The sequence below is a fragment of the Chiloscyllium plagiosum genome, unplaced genomic scaffold (genome assembly GCF_037043375.1).
Source record: "Chiloscyllium plagiosum isolate Xiang-an unplaced genomic scaffold, Cpla_swu_hap1 HiC_scaffold_13, whole genome shotgun sequence".
Taxonomy (NCBI): Eukaryota; Metazoa; Chordata; class Chondrichthyes; order Orectolobiformes; family Hemiscylliidae; genus Chiloscyllium; species Chiloscyllium plagiosum.
Genome location: NW_028270151.1, coordinates 78,042,560 through 78,063,266, shown reverse-complemented (window position 1 = coordinate 78,063,266; position 20,707 = coordinate 78,042,560). Strand labels below are relative to the sequence as shown.

Genomic DNA, 20,707 nt, shown 5'->3' with positions numbered 1-20,707 from the left:
CTATAAAGGTACCTTACCCATCTAGTAAACCCTTCAACCAGGCCAAACCACTCCAGGGTAATAAAAAAGATAAGGCCATTCCACCCGGTTAAATGCGTCCAAGGAAACCACCAATCCTTGAACTGACCGTTGCTGGCACACTCGAATCATGTTAAGCAGTTTCCTAACAGGATTAGAACTGTCTTTATAAAGCACCTCTGATCCTTCTTAACAATAGAGATCAACACCCTTTCCAACCTCAATGCTACAGTCTTCAATGACATTTTAAAATCAGAGTTTAAAAGCAAGATGGGTCTGTAAGAATCAGTCTTCTGGAGTCTTCCCTTTCTTGAGGAAAGGAGAAGATATTAGCCTCTCTCAAGGATAGCGGGAGGCAATCCCGATAATTTGAATAGTTATACATGTCTAGCATCGGTCCTGACAGTATGTTTACAAATTCTTTATAAAATTCACTGGGGAAGCCATCAAGGCCAGGTGCCTTACCACTTTGAAGTTACCTCAGCACCTCCTGTATATCTTGGTCTGTTAAGGGAGCACAAAGGAGAGACGCCTGCTCAGCAGACACACCAGGAAGATCCAAATTCCTAAAAAACAACTCCATCTTATCCCATTTGTCCTCACAGCATTCAGATTGGTAAAGTTCTGGATAAAACCTCCGAATTGCCTCATTGATCTTTTTAGCATCGTAAGTAAGAGTCCCATTCCCTTCCCTAATGGAAGCAATAGACTGGGAAGCATTCTTGTTCCTGACCAAATATGCCAAGTATTTACCTGGCCTATCACTGTGCTCAAACAGCCTCTGCTCCGCAAACGAAGGTTCCTTCCTTCCTCTATGCGTAAGCATGGAGTTTAAGGTGGATCGGAGAGCTGTGATCCGCTGCAGCTTAGTCACTGATGGTCTATTATAATATGCCGTCTCAGCTGCCTTCAGTCGTGGTTCAAGCAGACACTGCTAATTTCCCTTCTGTCACTTATGGCTGGCCAAGTATGAGATAATTATCCCTCTAGAATAGGCCTTAGCAGTCTCCCAAAGAATAGACGGATTACTAGCTGTACCTGAGTTGGTGGCCAAAATAGCTTCAAATTCCCGAGAGAAGTATTCTACAAACTTGCTGTCCTTGAAGATGAAGGATCAATTCGTCAGTACCGTGAGCCCATTGCTTAATCTTAACCATTAAATACACTGCTGCATGATCAAAGATGGCAATATTCCCAATCGAACAGGATACCACCAAATCTAAAAAAGCGATGGGAGTTAGGAAATAATCAATCCCTGTGTGGCATTTATGAGGATTAGAAAAGAGCGTAAAATCTCTGCCCGTGAGGTGTAAACATCTCCAAATGTCTACCAACCCCATTTCCACATATAGATCACCCAACTGCTTAGATTGTGAAGAAAGCTTTGGGAGGCCTTTGGGCATTCTATCCAGCACAGGATCCATAAGGTAATTAAAGTCCCCCACCTACAATAACATACTGCGATGCCAAGGCCATCAGCTTATATAGTACATCAATCAGAAATTTAAAAGGATGCGCTGGAGAACAGTACACGTTCAAAATACCATAGTCCTCCACATATATAAGGGCCTTAATAATAATAAACTGACCATACTTATCTTTAACACAATCTATTAAATTAAATGGGAGACCCTTCCCGACGAGTATTGCCCCTCCTCTGCTCCTAGTACTAAAAGACAAGAAAAACACCCGATCAAACCCACCCTGCTGCAACTGCAAGGGTTCCTTGTCATTAAGATGAGTCTCCTGCAACAGGGCAACATCTACCCTCTCCTTTCTAAGGCTCGACAACACCTTTTTTCTTTTAATTGATGAATAAATCCCTCTGATATTCCAGGTGCTCCATTTAAGAATGCTGCTAACCATGATCCTTTACAATTACCCTTGACCTGTCGAGAGGAAGAATTCGTCTTGCAACACGCTGAGCAAACTCAAAAGGAAATTCATAGAGCCTATTTACAAAAAAAACAAAAAAAAACTAACTACAAAACACAAAAGGCACTTAAATGGGGGACTCTACCTCCTGTCCACAGAGGGCGCTTACTTTCCCACACACACCTCCATCCCCACTTCCAGCTCGAGCTGCATCCCAAACCCAAGCAATGGAAGAAACCAAACAAAGGACATTGTAAATACAAAGATATAACAAAAACAGTGAGCACTCTGCCCACTCCTAACAATATATCAATACCACTTCAGTTCGGACAGAAATAAAACCATCAACAACAGCTTCTTTGGGAAAAGAGTGAAAGTACAAGAAATAAAAGCAAGACAAAAAATACAGATGTTAATTGTCCATGTCCATAAATACATTATTTTAAAGTCTCAAAAAGTTTTTGGCTTGCTGCAAGGAACCAAACAACTGCACAGTTTCCTTGTAAGTAATACGAAGCACCGCTCGGTATCTCATCGAATATTGAATACCGAGGTCCTTTAACCTTCGCTTAACACCATCAAATGATTTCCTCTTATAGATCACTGCTACAGAAAAGTCCTGGACAAACATTATCTTAGTTCCCTGATAGGTCAGGGCCTGCAGATCTCTCCCCAACCTTCTAGAAGTTTCCATGACTCTCTGCTTGTCCCCGTAACATTGAAATCATATCAGAACCGGGTGACTGCACTGACTCTGACCAGATCTGTGCATCATACCTGGTGAGCTCTGGTCTGTAAACATTTACCTGGTCCATCTCGGCATCCCAACCAAGAAACTGTGGCAACCAGTCTTCAAAAAAAATTGGTTGACTGCTCACCTTCTACTCCAACCGGTAGGCCAATGACCTGGATATTTTTCTCCTACCTCTATTTTCCAGGTCATTGACTTGCTCAGTCCGGGCCCGAACCTGTTTCTCAAGGGCCTGGATCCGACTCACCAAGGATTTGACCTCAGTTTCCGATGCTGTGGTCTGCCGCCAAACCTTTTCAAATCACTCCCAAGCTCTTCCAACTCTTTATCAGGATTGGCTGAGGTGGGCTCCAGTTGATTGTGAGTCTCTTCTCTCATCTCCTGGGTCAGCTTTCGGATTGCTCCGAGTTCCTCCATGATGTTCTGCTGTGCAGGCATTTAGTTGCAGTCGAGGACCCACCAATATTTTTGAGTGTCCCAAGTGTTGAGACTTGGCCGTTTCCTTCCCCTTAGTCATTGTCACATGCCCGAAAATGGATTTAAATGGTTGCATTAACGTTTAACAATATTTCTTTTCCAAAAAAAAAACTAAAATGGGGGGGGTGAAAAGTATTATTACCCAGGGTTGGGGAGCAGAGCTCAGCAAGGCTGATCTATTCAGATTGCCATCATCTTGAATTCTGCTCCCCCAGCCTGTTGTTGATGCCCATAGTTTCTGTTTATGGATACTTGTAAATTTAGTGATATCTTACCTTGGTTGCTCTTGCAAACATATTCCACATTTATTGTAATGGGCATGGATTCAACAGTAGAGTTTTCAATAACTGGTGAGATGATGCTGCTCCCAGTTTCTGCTTTTACCGTGGCGGTGGTCATTTGATGATTTCCTAGAAAAGTAGGAAGAGTTACACTCATTGGACGAACATGTGAAGGAAGGATGCAGCTCCATATACTATTCTTTCTGGCTTAAATTCCCGGACGCAAGCTGACTCTGTGTCAATATATGCCAGTCACCTAATGTTACATTCCCAAGAAGGACCGAAAGGCTGAAATGTTTAACAACAGAAGGAGATTTATTTTTAAAGTGACCGTTCACCAAATACACAATGTTCCTCCCCTTTACATCAAAGGTTCCTGTAATAAAAAGAAATTCACAATATTTATAATGATATATACAATAGTCAGGAAGGGTAAGATGTTTCAGAGGACATCAATTCCTGTGCAGTTGTCAGTGCACTGCAGATGTTGTCTTGCCATTCCCTTTTCTCCAGATAACCATTTCTGTTGGCTGACCTGTTCACATTCAAGAGTGGCAATTCTTTTCAGTTTTTATGTTCTGTAGTTATTTGGTAAATCAGTTTACCATCTCATGTACAATGATAGTGAATCTGATTTTCGAAGTTTCTGTTTCATATGCGTACTCTCCTGACTTCTTTGTAGTGACATGACGTAACAGTTGCTAATACTTTGTATGTGTGACTCGTTCTAATTCTTTTGTAATCCTTAAACTAAATAATTGGGCTGAGCGGTTTCACAGCTTGTTACAATCTCTTCTCCAACTATCGCCATCAAGTTCTCAAGTCACTTTGTGATTTCTGCTGTTCTTCTCCTTTCATCATCAATGAGAGTTTCGAGCTGAGGTTTCATGCATGAAAATTACTTCTCCAGCACTTTTGAAATTGCTTGCAATTCTGGTCTCCTTCCTATCAGAAGGGTGTTGTAAAACTTGAAAGGGTTCAGAAAAGATTTACAAGGATGTTGCCAGGGTTGGAGGGTTTGAGCTGTAGGGAGAGGCTGAACAGGCTGAGGCTGTTTTCCTTGGAGTGTCAGAGGCTGAGGGGTGACCTTATAGAGGTTTACAATATTATGAGGGGCATGGATAGGATAAATAGGCAAAATCACCAATGCTTTCATAAAAAGGTCTGCATACAAAAAATCCCTTTTTGCCTGCATTGATTTCTGTAGTCTTTAGCCTCAGAAGTTGAGAATTAGTCAGGGAAAGTAAAGTTAACAGGATGGAGATGAAGAGGGACGGTAGTGATGTATACAAATATGTTAAAACATTGCCACATTTTGATGAGAAAGATGTCGAGAACTTTTTTATTTCATTTGAAAAATTGGCTAGGCAGATAGAGTGGCCAGAGAATTTGTAGGTAATGCTATTTCAGATTAAGCTGGCATGCAGAGTTAATGAGATATTTGCAGCGCTGTCAGATGTGGTGTCAAGAGATTATGCAGATGTCAAAAAGACTATTTTGAATGCCAATAAATTGGTACCAGAAGCGTATAGATAGCGGTTCAGAAACATAAAGAAGGAACCAGGTCAGACTTACATTGAGTTCAAAAGAATTAAACATAGTAATTTTGATAGATGGGTGCAGGCCTTAAAAATGGATAAGATCAATGAGGCTCTAAGAGAGATTATTCTGCTAGAGGAGTTTTAAAATTCACTTCCAGAGATGATAAGAATTCATGTGGATGAACAGAAAGTTCAAGAAGTGAGACAGGCTGCAGAGATGGCAGATGAATATTCTTTGGTGCATAAGGTGAAATTTAGCTTCTGACAGGAATTTCATCTGTGAGGCATAGAAATTGGGAGAAGGGGAGATTCTTCACTACAAAACAATGAGTAGAGCACACTGGTAATAGTTTACCACAGGTGGAAAAGGAAGTGAAAGGCCTCAGGTGCTTCCATTGTAATGGAGTGGGACACAAAATTACAGTGCCATTGGTTTAAGAAGGGCACCCTCCTTAAAACTAAAAGTGGGAACCAGTACTTGCTAACCATAATGGATGTGTCTATCAGATTTCCACTGGCAATTCCATTACCAAGTATTAATGCAAAAGGGTGGTGGAGGAGTTGGTAGCTTTCTTTACGCAGTATAGGCTACCCAGGGATATTCAGTCAGATCAAGGGTCTAATTTTACTGCTAGGCTGTTTAAGGAAGTCATGGATAGCTTAGGTGTATAGGCCTTTAAATCAAGTGCATACTATCCTGAATCCCAGGGAATTTTGGAAGGTGGCATCAGACCCTGAAGACCATGTTAAGAGCGTACTGTCAGGATTACCCGAATGATTGGGATAAAAGTATCCCATTCGCATTGGTTGCCATTATACCTGCCCCAAATGAATTTACACAGTTTACTCCATTTGAGTTAAATTTCAGACATGAAGTGAGAGGGCCTTTGAATTAATTAAAGAAAAATTGAGAGGACCGAAGTTGGAGATCTCACACCTGGATTATGTATCTGAGGTGAGGGAGATACTGAATCCGATAGGTGAGTTAGCTAAACAGCACCTGAAAAAAGCATAGCATAGAATGAAGAAGGTGGCAGACAAAACTTCTAAAATTTGGACTTTTTCCCACAGGAATGACATATTAATAATGTTACTAATGGTAGGAGATCCCTTCAACGCCAAGTTTAATGGTTCCTATTAAATTGAGAAAAAATTGAGTCAGGTAAGCTATCTGGTAAAGATGCCGAATGAGGGTATCAGGTATGTCATGTGACTATGTTGAAACCTTACTACAATAGAGACAGGGAACTGGAAAAACAGGTGGTGTTAGTTACAGCCCCGCAGAGAAAGGAATCAAAACCAGTTGCCGTGGAGTTAGATGTACCTCAAAATACTTTAAATAATAAGAAAGTCCTTGAGAAGTTGGATAAGTTAGTGAGCTATCTTTCTCAGGACCAAAGCACCAAGTTGAAAGGTTTGTTATACCAGTATGAGGACATATGCAGGAATAAGACAGGGATGTCTAATACTATTGTGTATTAGGTAGAAGTAGGGAATACTGCTCTGATAAAACAATACCCCCTACAGACTTAACCCTCTCAAAACCACATAGGTACAGAAGGAAGTGGATGCAATGCATAATGAAGATATCATTGAATCGAGTCAGAGTGAGTGGAGTTTGCCGATCTTGTGAGTTCCCAAACCTGATGGGACTCAATGATTTTATGTGTACTATTGGAAGGTCACTATTGGAAGGCCGTAACAAAATTGGACTCCTATCCAATACCAAGATTTCAGGACTAAAAAATGTGTTGCTGGAAAAGCGCAGCAGGTCAGGCAGCATCCAGGGAGCAGGAGAATCGACGTTTCGGGCATAAGCCCTTCTTCAGGAATTTCAGGTTTATGCCCGAAACATCAAATCTCCTGCTCCTTGGATGCTGCCTGACCTGCTGCGCTTTTCCACGACATATTTTTCAGCTCTGATCTCCAGAATCTGCAGTCCTCACTTTCTCCTACAAGATTTCAGGACTGTATAGAGAAAGTTGGTCAAGCCACTTACATCACAAAGTTGGACTTACTGCATGGTTTTTGGCAGGTACCTTTATCAGAGAAAGCGAAAGATGCTTCTGTGATTGTTTCCCCAAAAGGCCTTTGGAATGAAGAATGCACCGACCACATTCCAAAGACTCAGAAACAGAGTTGTGGTGGGATTAACAAATTGTGCAGCTTATATGGATGATGTAGTGATCTTTAGCGAGTCATCGAAAGATCACATGGTAGAGTTGTCAGAATCTAATCTAATTATTTACTGTACCTTTAATACGAATCTGAACTGAGAGCTTACAAGCACATGTGTACACCTGTATATAACTAGACGGCAGTCCCAGAATGTACTGAAAAATTAAAAATGTGTAACTTTGGCTATGAAATGGATACCTGAGGTTTGGTTGCTGTTTTAACAACAATTCAAATTTAACCAATCAGTTTAAATTATGCCCCAGGATACTAAAACCCAATTGAGTTTGAATTCATTGTTGATCCAATATTGTGGGGTATATAAAATGCGACCCTTTTGAAAGTTGGTCAGAGAGAGCATCTGCCATTGAGAGAGATAAGTCTGGAAATCTAACATCACGCTCTCCAAGAATTTAGAAAACACTCTCTATCAAAGGTACCTTTTCATATACTCGTGCAAAAAGAAAGAAGATGACCCAGGGAAATCCTCAGCCGGAAGACACAGGTGAAGACAGCAGTTGTGTGGTTTTGAAATTAATTGATGGAATTTTAATAAGTGTTTTATTGGAACTGCATATTGTTATAGAATTGGGGGCAGATTAGTAAGTAGTTAATAGAAAGGGGACTGATTGTTATGAATAGTTGTTGTTTAATGTTCACTTAGAGTCATAGAGTCAGAAGAGATGTACAGCACAGAAAAATACCTTTTCGTCCAATTCATCCATGCCGACCAGCTACCTAACCTAATCTAATCCCATTTGTTCGCACTTGGCCCATATTCCTCTGAATCCTTCCTATTCATGTACCCATCCAGATGGCTTTTAAATGCTGTAATTGTACCAGCCTCCACTACTTCCTCCGGCAGCTCATTCTATACACACACCACCTTCTGCATGAAAAAGTTGTCCACTAGGTCCCATTTAAACCTTTCCCTTCTCACTCGGAACCTATGCCCTATAGTTCTGGACCCACTCCAGGGAAAAGACCTTGTCTATTTACCCTATCCATATCCCTCATGATGTTACAAACCTCTATAAGGTCACTCCTCAACCTTCGATGCTCCAGGAAAAACAGCCCCAGCCTATTCAATCTCTCCCTGTAGCTCAAACCCTCCAACCCTGGCAACATCCTTGTAAATCTTTACTGAACCCTTACAAGTTTCACAACATCCTTCCGATAGGAGAGAGATCAGAAATGCACACAATATTCCAAAAGTGGCCTAACCAATGTACTGTACAGCTTCAACATGGCCTCCCAAATCCTGTACTCAATACTCTGTCCAATAAAAGAAATCATACCAGATGCCTTCTTCATTATCCTATCTACCTCCGAATCCACTTTAAGGAACTATGATCCTGCACCCCAAGGTCTCTTTGCCAACAGCACTCCCCAGGACCTTATCATTAAGTGTATACGTCCTGCTCTGATTTGCCTTTTCAAAATGTATCTAAATTTTATAATTTAAACTTCATCTGCCACTCCTCAACGTATTGGTCCATCTGATCAAGATCCCATTGTACTTTGAGATAACCATCTTTGCCATCCACTACATCTCCAATTTTGGTATCATCTGCAAACTAGAGAGTTGCCTATCACAATCGATTGCTTAAAACTCGACATATCCTTCATTACATTAGAGCCATTCTCCATACTATTGGGGAACTTGGCTATTCCCCTGAGAGTCCATCATCACCTTCATTTTCCAAAACAGCATACATGTTTGAGATGGGGATAGCCACAAGAGACTCTTGCACTACCTGCCTATCCTCCTACCTTTCCTGGAGTTAACTCATCTACCTGACTGTATCTATGACTTTTGTACATTCCTATAACTGTCATCCATCACACCCCGAGCTCCTGTAAATTCCTTATTGCCTCTAACTGACCTTCCAACTGATCCATGTGATCTAACAGGATTCTCAACCAAAGACACTTTCTGTAGATATAGTCATCAGTAACATAGAAACTCTCCCTAAACTCCCACAACTAACAGGAAGAGCACATCACTATACTAATGGTCATCCTTGCTCCTTCACAATCTACAGACCTTTTACAGTTAAAAAAGAAATTGGTTATATTTTCTTTAAATAGTGGAATTTAGGAGCTCTCTGTCACTCATATTTTAACACATTACGAGGTGAGGCTAGCTTTTCTGCGTGTTTGGGTGTAAGTAACAGAGGGGTTCACCTCCGTGTCATAACAGGAACATAAGGCTTAGTAAGCTCACAGTGAAAAGTGGTGGTGCTAACTTCATCAGCTTCCTTGTTCTAAAGCAGTTGTTTGAAAAGGACCAGAAAGGCATTAACTTTCAAAGAAATACTGATTAGTTGATCTCAAATGTTGCAAGTGCATTTTCCATTATCTTCTGGTTTAAGTTTATGAATAATACTCAGTGACGTATACTTTTTGATTCATTTCATATTTGGTACTACGCTGAAGTAGAGTGGATCCTTTTGTTCATTGTACTGCTTTATCTGATCTGCTAGCTTCACAATGTAGGATATCAGTATCATCCTGTTGAGCTTATTCATCCTTAAGCTTTGTTTGAAAGTCACAGGCAAAGCTGCAACTGCCAGGTGAGCTCTTCATTGTGTATTACCAATGTCACAGGTGTAGTGGGCATTGTCGATCTCTTTTAACAGATCAATTGTAAGGTTCAATAACGTGCCATCCTGGTTCAATTCATACTTTTTGTTTGATTTGAGTTTTGTGTCAACCTTTGGTCTGATTACATAAGATACTTATTTAGCCTTGCAACACTTTGTTTGATTCCCTCATCCTTGATTTTCAACTTGACTGATCTTTTCCATGCTTCCCAGACTCCTAGGAAAACAACAGCACATTTCTTTAGAGTTTGTGATAGGCCAGTCGTAGAATCTGACAAACAATTTACTTCAGTCCAGTTGAGATCGATCCTCTACAACCACCTTCTTCCTAATAAAGCTGGAAAATTTTCTTTGACAACGTGGAAGGAAATGTCAGACTGACTGTATAACTGCACATTCATCTTGATACAACCCACTAAAAACATTGCTTTACCTGTGTATGTTCTTAGTACAATTTTTGAGGGTTGCAGCGCTACATGACTCAGCTGCTACTGATGCACACTTTCAAGTATCAATGAAACCACCCACTCTAGTGTCCACCTCCATTCTTACCGGTTTGCCATTCAGTAAGAGAGTGATCCAGTATTGGTTGGTGTCATCAGCAATAGCTGGTATGTTGAAGAACAGCTCCTGTCTAGACTGTGAGTCTAGGATTTTGTACCATGTAGACCTTTCTTGGTTTCCATATTTGTGCTGTGTATTGATCATGTTTCTTCCTCATACACGCCCATTAAATGTTATACTTTTTTTCTGCAGTTTCTTGAAACCAAAACAGGTAATTTATAACCTATTTTCCCTATTGTAATTTCTTCCTTAATTTTCTGATGACTTGTGTGTTTGGATTAGCAAGTAATTCCCAATATTTTTAATGTTTTGCCATTAAAGTTGATTATTGATTTCATTGTAAAAGATTTTGAAAAAGGATTATTTCAAACTGCATGATAAAGGGAATGAATGTTCATTTCAAAATAAATTTTGTACAATGTAAATGTAAACTCAGCTTATTTAATGTTACATTCATGCCATGAAAATTTAAAAAAAAATTTTTAAGAATGGGAAATAGGCAACATGATGGCTCAATGGTTAGCATTGCTACCTCACAGTGCCAGGGATCCAGGTTTGATTCCAACCTTGAGTGACTGTATGGAGTTTTCATGTTCTCCTCGTGTCAACTTGGTTTCCTCCAGCTGCTCAGGTGTCATCCCACAGGCCAAAGATGTGCAGATTAGGTGGATCGCCATACTAAATTACCCCGTGTGTCCAGGATTGCGCAGGCTTGGTGGATTAATCTTGGCAAATGCAGGGTTGCGGGGATAGGGTGAGGCTGTGGAATGCTCTTCGGAGGGGCAGTGCAGTTTCAATGGGCTGAGTGGCCTCTATCTGTACTGTAGGGATTCTATGACTCTCAAGAAATACCAGAGACTTTAAACAAATATTTTGCACTTGTCTTCATTGCACAATACAGAAATGCTATCCCAAAAAAGTAGAAAATCATGGGAGAAAAGTCAGGTGAAACTTTAAAAGTCATTATCACCATATAAGAATACTATTAGAGTGGGTGTGTTCTAAACCCCAGGTCCTACAAAGTAGGGTCTCCCTCCCTCCCTCCTCCTCTAACCTTAATTAAGAGTCCACAGACATGCCACAAAAAGAGGGTCTAAGGAAGTTTAGATCGAAGAGTGAGGCTTCAGCTCAGGACTCTTTGACAAGGAGGTTGAGTGAAGTGATTACACCAGTTGAAGAGGGTGAAGACATGACTGCCCAGCTGGTTCAGTGCGCTACGTGCTTGATGTGGGAGGTCAACGATTCTGGTGTGTCTGGCTCGTATAAGTGTGGAAAGTGTGTGCACGTTCAGCTACTGACAGAGCATATTGCAGCACTGACGAAAGAACTCGAAGATCTTAGGCTCATCCGAGAAAACGAGATCTTTCTGGACAAGACCTTCAGCGATGTTATTACACCAATCATGCCAGAAGAGAGCAGAAGAGAGCAGACGATGAGGAAGGCGGAGAGGAGACAGGTGCAAGAGACCCCGGGTGAAGTACCTGTCAGGAACAAGTTGAAGCTTTTGGAAGCAGAGACTGATGACACTGCCAGTTCGCAAGGCGGCCAAGTTTGTCAATCAAAAGTTGCCACAGAGGCAGAGCGGAAGAGTCGGACATCGCACAGAGCCGTGGTAATAGGGGACTCCATCGTGAGAGGAACTGACTGGGGTTTTTGTGGCAGCAGACGGGATTTAAGGATGGTGTGTTGCTTTCCTGGTGCTAGAGTGAAAGACATCGCGGACAGAGTGCAGGAAATCCTCAAGGATGAGGGTGAAGAGCCAGAGGTGGTGGTACATGTCGGCACAAATGATGTCGGGAAGAAGAGGAGGAACATACTACAGCGAGACTTCGGAGAACTAGGGAGAAGGCTGAAAAGCAGGACGTCCAAGGTGGTTATCTCCGGTTTGCTTCCAGTTCCTCGGGCTAGTGTGGCCAGAAACAGGGAGACAATGGACTTGAACGTGTGGTTGGGGAACTGGTGCAGGAAGCAAGGATTTAAGTTCTTGGATCACTGGGGTATATTTTGTGGTAAACATAAATTCTACAAGAGAGACGGCTTGCACCTTAATAGGTTAGGGACCAGTATTCTGGCAGGCAGGTTTTCTACTGCAACACCGCTACATTTAAACTAAATAGCGGGGGGAGGGGACAAGCTGGATGTTTAAAAAGGAATTTGAAGGGAAAGTTGGAACAAGAGAAGTCAAGAAAGACAACTGTATTAATGAGGCAGAAAACTCGGAAAGGCGTCATGCTGTAAGGTTGAGTGAAATAAGGGTTGATGGGAAGGGTGAGAGCAGTAACAAATTAAAAATACTATACATGAATGCACGAAGCATTAGACATAAGATGGATGAGCTTGCGGCTCTTTTGGAAATTGGCAGATACGATATTGTGGGGATAACTGAGACCTGGCTTCAAGTGGACAGGGCCTGGGAAATGAATATTCAAGGATACACGTGTTATCGTAAGGACAGACTGACGGGCAGAGGGGGTGGAGTGACCTTGTTGGTAAGGGACGATATTCAGTCCCTTGCGCGGGGGGACCTAGAGTCAGGAGATGTAGAGTCAGTGTGGATAGAGCTTCGAAATACTAAGGGTAAAAAGACCCTCTTGGGAGTCATCTACAGGTTGAAACTTTATGTTAAAATCCCCCATGACAACTGTAGTGACATCTTTGCGACAGGCCAATTTCAGCTCCTGATTTAACTTACATCCGACATCCAGACTACTGTTTGGGGGCCTGTAGATGACTTCGAGGAGAAAGTGAGGTCTGCAGATGCTGGAGATCAAAGTTGAAACTTTATTGCTGGAACAGGCACCGCCTTCCTGACCTGCAGTCTTCTTCTTGACCTCTCCGCCTCCATCCTACTCCGACCTATCACCCTCACCTTGACCTCTTTCCACCTATCACATTTCCAACGCCCCTCCTCCAAGTCCCTCCTCCCTACCTTTTATCTTCTCCTGCTGAACACTCTCTGCTCATTCCTGAAGAAGGGCCTGTGCCCGAAACGTCGAATCTCCTGTTCCCTGGATGCTGCCTGACCTAGATTGGGAGAATCAGGATGGTATTGGGCCACAAGAAAGAGACTTTGTGGAGTGCCTCAGAGATGGATTCTTAGAGCAGTTGGTGCTGGAGCCGACCAGGGAGAAGGCAATTCTGGATCTGGTATTGTGTAACGAACCAGAATTGGTCAGAGACCTCGAAGTGAAGGAGACATTGGGAAGTAGTGACCATAATACAATAAGCTTCAATCTGCAATTTGAAAGGGAGAGGGTACAGTCGGAAGTGACAGTACGTCTGTTGAATAAAGGGAATTATGGAGCTATGAGGGAGGAGCTGGCCAAAGTTCAATGGTGCAATACTTAGCAGGGATGACCATGGAGGAACAATGGCGGATATTTCTGTGTATAATGCAGAAGTTGCAGGATCAGTTCATTCCTAAAAGGAAGAAAGATCCCAGGAGGAGGCATGGGCGGCCGTGGCTGACGAGGGACGTAAAGAAATATATAAAGTTAAAAGAGAAAAAGTATAACATAGCTAAGATAAGTGGGAAAACTGAGGACTGGGAAGCTTTTAAAGAGCAACAGAGGATTACTAAGAAGGAAATACGCAGAGGGAAAATGAGGTACGAAGGTAAGCTGGCCAAGAATATTAAGGAGGATAGTAAAAGCTTTTTTAGGTATGTGCAAGGCAAAAAAACGGTTAGGACAAAAATTGGGCCCTTGAAGACAGAAACAGGGGAATATATTACTAGGAACAAAGAAATGGCAGAGGAATTAAATGGGTACTTCAGATCTGTGTTCACTTGGGAAGACACAAGCAATCTCCCTGAGGTAACAGTGGCTGAAGGACCTGAACTTCAGGGAATTTATATTTGCCAGGGTTTGGTGTTGGAGAGACTGTTAGGTCTGAAGGTTGATAAGTCTCCGGGGCCTGATGGTCTGCATTCCAGGGTACTGAAGGAGGTGGCTCGGGAAATCGTGGATGCGTTGATGATTATTTTCCAGAGTTCAATAGATTCGGGGTCGGTTCCTGAGGATTGGAGGGTGGCTAATGTTATACCACTTTTTAAGAAAGGTGGGCGAGAGAAAGCAGGTAATTATAGACCAGTTAGTCTGACCTCAGTGGTGGGAAAGATGCTGGAGTCTATTATAAAGGATGAAATTACTGCACATCTGGATAGTAGTAACAGGATAGGACAGAGTCAGCATGGATTTATGAAGGGGAAATCATGCTTGACTAATCTTCTTGAATTTTTTGAGGATGTAACTATGAAGTTGGATGAGGGAAATCCAGTAGATGCAGTGTACCTGGACTTTCAGAAAGCTTTTGATAAAGTCCCACACAGGAGATTAGTGAGTAAAATTAGGGTGCATGGTATTGGGGGCAAAGTACTAGATTGGATTGAAAATTGGTTGGCTAATAGGAAACAAAGGGTAGTGATAAACGGCTCCATTTCGGAATGGCAGGCAGTGACCAGTGGGGTACCGCAGGGATCCTTGCTGGGACCACAGCTTTTTACAATATATGTTAATGATATAGAAGATGGTATCAGCAATAACATTAGCAAATTTGCTGATGATACAAAGCTGGGTGGCAGGGTGAAAATTGATGAGGATGTTAGGAGATTACAGGGTGACCTGGACAAGTTAGGTGAGTGGACAGATGCATGGCAGATACAGTTTAATGTGGATAAATGTATGGTTATCCACTTTGGTAGCAAGAACAGGAAGGCAGACTACTACCTCAATTGAATCAATTTATGTAAAGGGGCAGTACAGAGAGATCTGGGTGTTCTTGTACACCAGTCAATGAAGGCAAGCATGCAGGTACAGCAGGTAGTGAAGAAGGCTAATAGCATGCTGGCCTTCCTAACAAGAGGAATTGGGTATAGAAGCAAAGAGGTGCTTCTGCAGCTGTACAGGGCCCTGGTGAGACCACACCTGGAGTACTGTGTGCAGTTCTGGTCTCCAAATTTGAGAAAAGACATTCTGGCTATTGAGGGAGTGCAGCGTAGGTTCACGAGATCAATTCCTGGAATGGCAGGATTACCTTTCACTGAAAGACTGAAGCGACTGGGCTTGTATACCCTTGAGTTTCGAAGATTGAGAGGGGATCTGATTGAGACGTATAAGATTATGAAAGGATTAGACACTCTGGCAGTAGGAAACATATTTCCACTGATGGGTGAGTGCCGAACCAGAGGACACAGCTTAAAAATACGGGGTAGACCATTTAGGACAGAGCTCAGGAGAAACTTCTTCACCCAGAGAGTGGTGGCTGTGTGGAATGCTCTGCCCCAGAGGGCAGTGGAGGCCCACTCTCTGGATTCATTTAAGAAGGAGTTGAATAGAGCTCTCAAAGATAGTGGAATCAAGGGTTATGGAGATAAGGCAGGAACAGGATACTGATTAGGAATGATCAGCCATGATTATATTGAATGGCGGTGCAGGCTCGAAGGGCAGAATGGCCTACTCCTGCACCTATTGTCTATTGTCTATTGTCTGTCTATTGTCTAAGAAGTATGAAGAAAACTAATGGGATTAAATGTGGATAAGTTCCTTAAACCTGATGACTTGCATCCTAGGGTATTAGGCTTTAGGAATAGTAGATGTACTGGTGGTATTCCTTCAAAATTCCTGAGAGTATGGACAGGTCTTAGTGGATTTGAAAATCATAAATGTAGCAAACATAAAAGGAGGCAGACAGAAAGTAGGAAATCATAGCCCCCACCGCCTCCCCCCCCCCCCCCCCCCCCCCACCCCTCCCCACCCAGCTAGCCTAATATCTACCATTGCAGAAATGTTGCAATTCATTATTAAGGAATGAGTTGCAGATTAGTTAGGAAATTATTATACAATCAAGCAGAATCAAGATAGTTTTAAGAAAGGGAAACCGTATTTGCCAAGTTTATTGGACTTCATTGAGGATGTAACAAGCAGGATGGATAGAGAGAACAGTAGATATGGTGTATTTGGACATACAAGATATTCAGTAAAATGCAACTTAAAAAGTTACTAAGTAAGATACAAGATCAAAGTATTGAGCATGATATAATTGAATAGATAGTAGTTTGGCTAAATAACAGGAAACTGAGTCATGATAAATGACTCATTTTCAGGATGGCCACTGTTGGTTTCAAAGAGGTTAGTACAAGATTCTCAGCTATTTATAATCAATTAAGTAAATTGGATTAAGGGACAGGTTAAATGTATCAAACTTTGCTATTAAACATGAATAGGATAAAAAATTTCAGATAGGGAAGCAAGATGTGAAGAGGACAAACAAGCTGCATTTTTAAATTTGGTTTGGGATGTATGAGTTGGGTCATTTTCTAATATTGCTTTCCCAATTTTGAAAAGTCAGTTGATTCACCTAGTATTTTGAGGTTATTGTGGGCCAGATAAGAAGGAAGCATATGTCAAATTTAGACAGGATAGATAGCGTGAATCCTTAGAAGAGTAGAAAGGCAGTAGGGGTATACTTATGAGACAAATCAGGAGGGCGAAAGTGGACATGAGATAGCTTTGGCAAATAGAGTTAAGGAGAATCCAAAGGGTTTTTACAAATACATTAAGGACAAAAAGGTGACTAGGGAGAGAAGAAGGCCCCTCAAAGATCAGCAAGGTGGCCTTTGTGTGGAACCGCAGGAGATGGGTCAGATACTAAACGAGTATTTTGCATCAGTATTTACTGTGGAAAAGGGCATGGATGATATAGAATGTAGGGAAATAGATGGTGACATCTTGAAAAATGTACAGATTACGGAGGAGGAAGTGCTGGATGTCTTGAAACGCATAAAGTGGATAAATCCCCAGGACCTGATCAGGTATACCCTAGAACTCTGTGGGAAGCTAAGGAAGTGATTGCTGGGCCTCTTACTGAGATATTTGTATCATCAATTGTTACAGGTGAGGTGCCAGAAGACTGGAGGTTGGCTAACATGGTGCCACTGTTTAAGAAAGGTGGTAAGGACAAGCCAGAGAACTATAGAACAGTGAGCCTGACGTGGTGGGCAAGTTGTTGGAGGGAATCCTGAGGGACAAGATGTACATATATTTGGAAAGGCAAGGACTGATTAAGGATAGTCAACATGGCTTTGTGCGTGGGAAATCATGTCTCACAAACTTGATTGAGTTTTTTGAAGAAGCAACAAAGAGGATTCATGAGGGCAGAGCAGTAGATGTGATCTATATAGATTTCAGTAAGGCGTTCGGCAAGGTTCCCCATGGGAGACTAGTGAGCAGGGCTAAATCTCATGGAATACAGGGAGAACTTGGCCATGTGGATACAGAACTGGCTCAAAGGTAGAAGACAGAGGGTGGTGGTAGAGGGTTGTTTTTCAGACTGGAGGTCTGTGATCAGTGGAGTGCCACAAGGATCGGTGCTAGGTCCACTACTTTTATATAAATGATTTGAATGTGAACATAAGAGGCATAGTTAGTAAGTTTGCTGATGACACCAAAATAGAAGGTATAGTGGACAGCAAAGAAGATTACCTCAGATTACAACGGGATCTTGATCAGATGGGCCAATGAGCTGAGAAGTGGCAGATGGAGTTTAATTTAGATAAGTGTGAGGCGCTGCATTTTGGGAAAGCAAATCTTAGCAGGTCTTATACACTTAATGGTAAGGGCCTAGGGAGTGTTGACGAACAAAGAGACCTTGGAGTGCAGGTTCATAGCTCCTTGAATGTGGATTCGCAGGTAGATAGGATAGTGAAGGTGTTTGATATGCTTTCCTTTATTGGCCAGAATATTGAGTACAGGAGTTGGGAGGTCGTGTTGCGGCTGTACAGGACATTGGTTAGACCACTGTTGGAATATTGCATGCAATTCTGGTCTCCTTCCTATCGGAAAGATGTTGTGAAACTTGAAAGGGTTCAGAAAAGATTTACAAGGATGTTGCCAGGGTTGGAGGATATGAGCTATAGGGAGAAGTTGATTAGACTAGGGCTGTTTTCCCTGGAGCATCGGAGACTGAGGGGTGACCTTATAGAGGTTTATAAAATCATGAGGGGCATGGATAGGATAAATAAACAAAGTCTTCTCCCTGGGAGAGTCCTGAACTAGAGGGCATAGGTTTAGGGTGAGAGGGGAAAGATATAAAAGACATCTCAGAAGGTGCTGCCAGAGGAAGTGGTGGAGGCTAATACAATTGTAACATTTAAAAGGCATCTGGATGGGTATATGAATAGGAAGGGTTTGGAGGGATATGGGCCAGGTGCTGGCAGGTGGGACTAGATTGGGTAGGGACATCTCTTGGCATGGACAAGTTGGACCGAAGCGTCTGTTTTCATGCTGCGCAAATCTATGACTCTATGACTACTGGGGAGCAGCCACCTTCTGAAGTAGGCATTAGGTGGCAATAGAGGTTGGCTGTTGCCAAGGTAGGGTGAATAAAAAGCTCACCTCCATGCTTTGGGCCATTGATTGAGTTCTATTCATAGTTGAAAAATGTGTTGCTGGAAAAGTGCAGCAGGTCAGGCAGCATCCAAGGAGCAGGAGAATCGACGTTTCGGGCATAAGCTCTTCTTCGGGAATCCTGAAGAAGGGCTTATGCCCGAAACGTTGATTCTCCTGCTCCTTGGATGCTGCCTGACCTGCTGCGCTTTTCCAGCAATACATTTTTCAGCTCTGATTTCCAGCATCTGCAGTCCTCACTTTCTCCTAGTTCTATTCATAGTTGTAAGACACTCGAGCCCTCACCCCTCTCATCCCCTCATAGGCTCCAGCCACCTACAGTAGCCATCCATAGCACCTTGTATCCCAGACCCCGCCATCCTCTATTCATATACCAACATATCATTTTGCATTTCACTGTAATACACTTACCCATTGCCATCGTAATAAGCAGATTATCTTCGGTCACCTGTTTGAGAGTGATGGTAACTTGATACAGTTGAACTCTGAAAGACAACCAAGGATCTATGTAAGTTACCTCTGCTATATAAATTTAACTTGAGCATGGTCTAGAAAAGCATTGTGCAGTTAATTAATGAAAAGGTTGAAGTGGTGTACATGAATTTCCAAACCAAAATTGATAAAGTTTCACTTAATAGAGTTGCCAGAAATATTAAAGTCCATGAAATAAAGAGTACCATGACAGCATGGATTAAATAGTTGGTTAATTGGCAAGAAACCTAGAACAGTGATGAATGAATACTTTTTTGATTGTGGGGTTGATACTTTGATCTGTGGAATTCTTTACTACAAAGGGATATTGAGATTGGGATATTAAGTACATCCAAGCCTGAGATAGACAAAATTTTAATCAGTAAAGGAATCAAGGGTTATTGGAAAAAGGTAAGAAAGAGGAGTCAAGGTTTATCAGATTAGCCATGATATCATTGAATGGCAGAAAAGACTCAATGGGCTGAATGGCCTACCTCTGCTCTTATGCCTTATGGACTTCTGCTTTTATTGGCCAGAGTAAGTATAGCTCCCTTAGACAATGACATTATGTGGAGCTAGAAAATGGCACAGGAGTTCAATAAATAGTTTGCTCCAGTCTTCACGGTGAAGAATGCTAATGGGATTCCAAAAATATTAAAGAATCAAGAGGCCTAATGTAGGGAGGCAATCATAAAAGTGACAGTGAAAATAATAAAGCGAAAGGCCAATAAGTTCAGTGGACCTGGTGAATGGATTACATCCAATTCTATGAAAGGAATTAACTTCAGAGGTGGTACTTGCACTAGTAGTAATCTTCCAAGGATGCTTAGATTTGAGGAAAGTCCGATTATAACACACATATTCAAACATGGAGAGAAAGAAACAGCAGGTAACTATGGGCAAATTAGCCTAACATCTGCTATTTAGAAAATGAGACTGTTATCAAGGGTATATAAGCAGAAATACATAGAGCAGTTAAATAGCTTGGGCTTAAACATGCTGGAGTTCAGAAGAATGAGAATGGATCTGATTGAGGTATATAAAAAGCTAAAGGAGATTGATAAAGTGAACATTGAATAAATGTGGGACAGTCTCAAACAAGAAGTCAGAGAAGAGGTAGGTTCAAAACTGAGATGAGGAGAAACTGCTTCTCCCAGCAGGTTGTGAATCTGCGGAAATCACTGCCCCAGAGTGCAGTGAGGGCAGGATCAATTAACAGATTCAAGAAAGAAATACAGAGGAAGCTCAATTATCCGAAGGACATGGGCAGGGAGTATTTCATTTGGTTAATTAAATTCCAAATAATCGAATGCCGGATAACATAGTTTAGCCAAGAATCAGAACCTTGCAATCTTGCCGGATAATCGAATGTCAGATAATAGAGGTTCCTCTGTAGATATGTTTCTGATGAAATGCAGGATAAAGGGCCAAGGGGCGCAGGCAGGAATGTGGAGTTGAGACCAGGATAAGATCAGTCATGATCATGTTAAATGGTGTAGTGGGCTCAACGGATTAATAGCCCACTCGCACTGTAATTCCTTTG

General features: G+C 41.9%; 1 protein-coding gene across 1 annotated transcript in view; it reads right to left on the bottom strand.

Moving 5' to 3' along the window:
- LOC122555758 (NACHT, LRR and PYD domains-containing protein 3-like) overlaps nucleotides 1-20,707 on the bottom strand; it is an 87,117-nt gene that overhangs the window by 38,846 nt on the left and 27,564 nt on the right. Inside the window, exons 3-4 of the mRNA XM_043701862.2 lie at nucleotides 19,105-19,178; nucleotides 3,397-3,531 (exon numbers count right to left, since the gene is read on the bottom strand). Coding sequence (XP_043557797.1) covers nucleotides 3,397-3,531; nucleotides 19,105-19,114 — 145 coding nt within the window. The 5' untranslated portion in view covers nucleotides 19,115-19,178. The remainder of the gene's footprint in view (nucleotides 1-3,396; nucleotides 3,532-19,104; nucleotides 19,179-20,707) is intronic.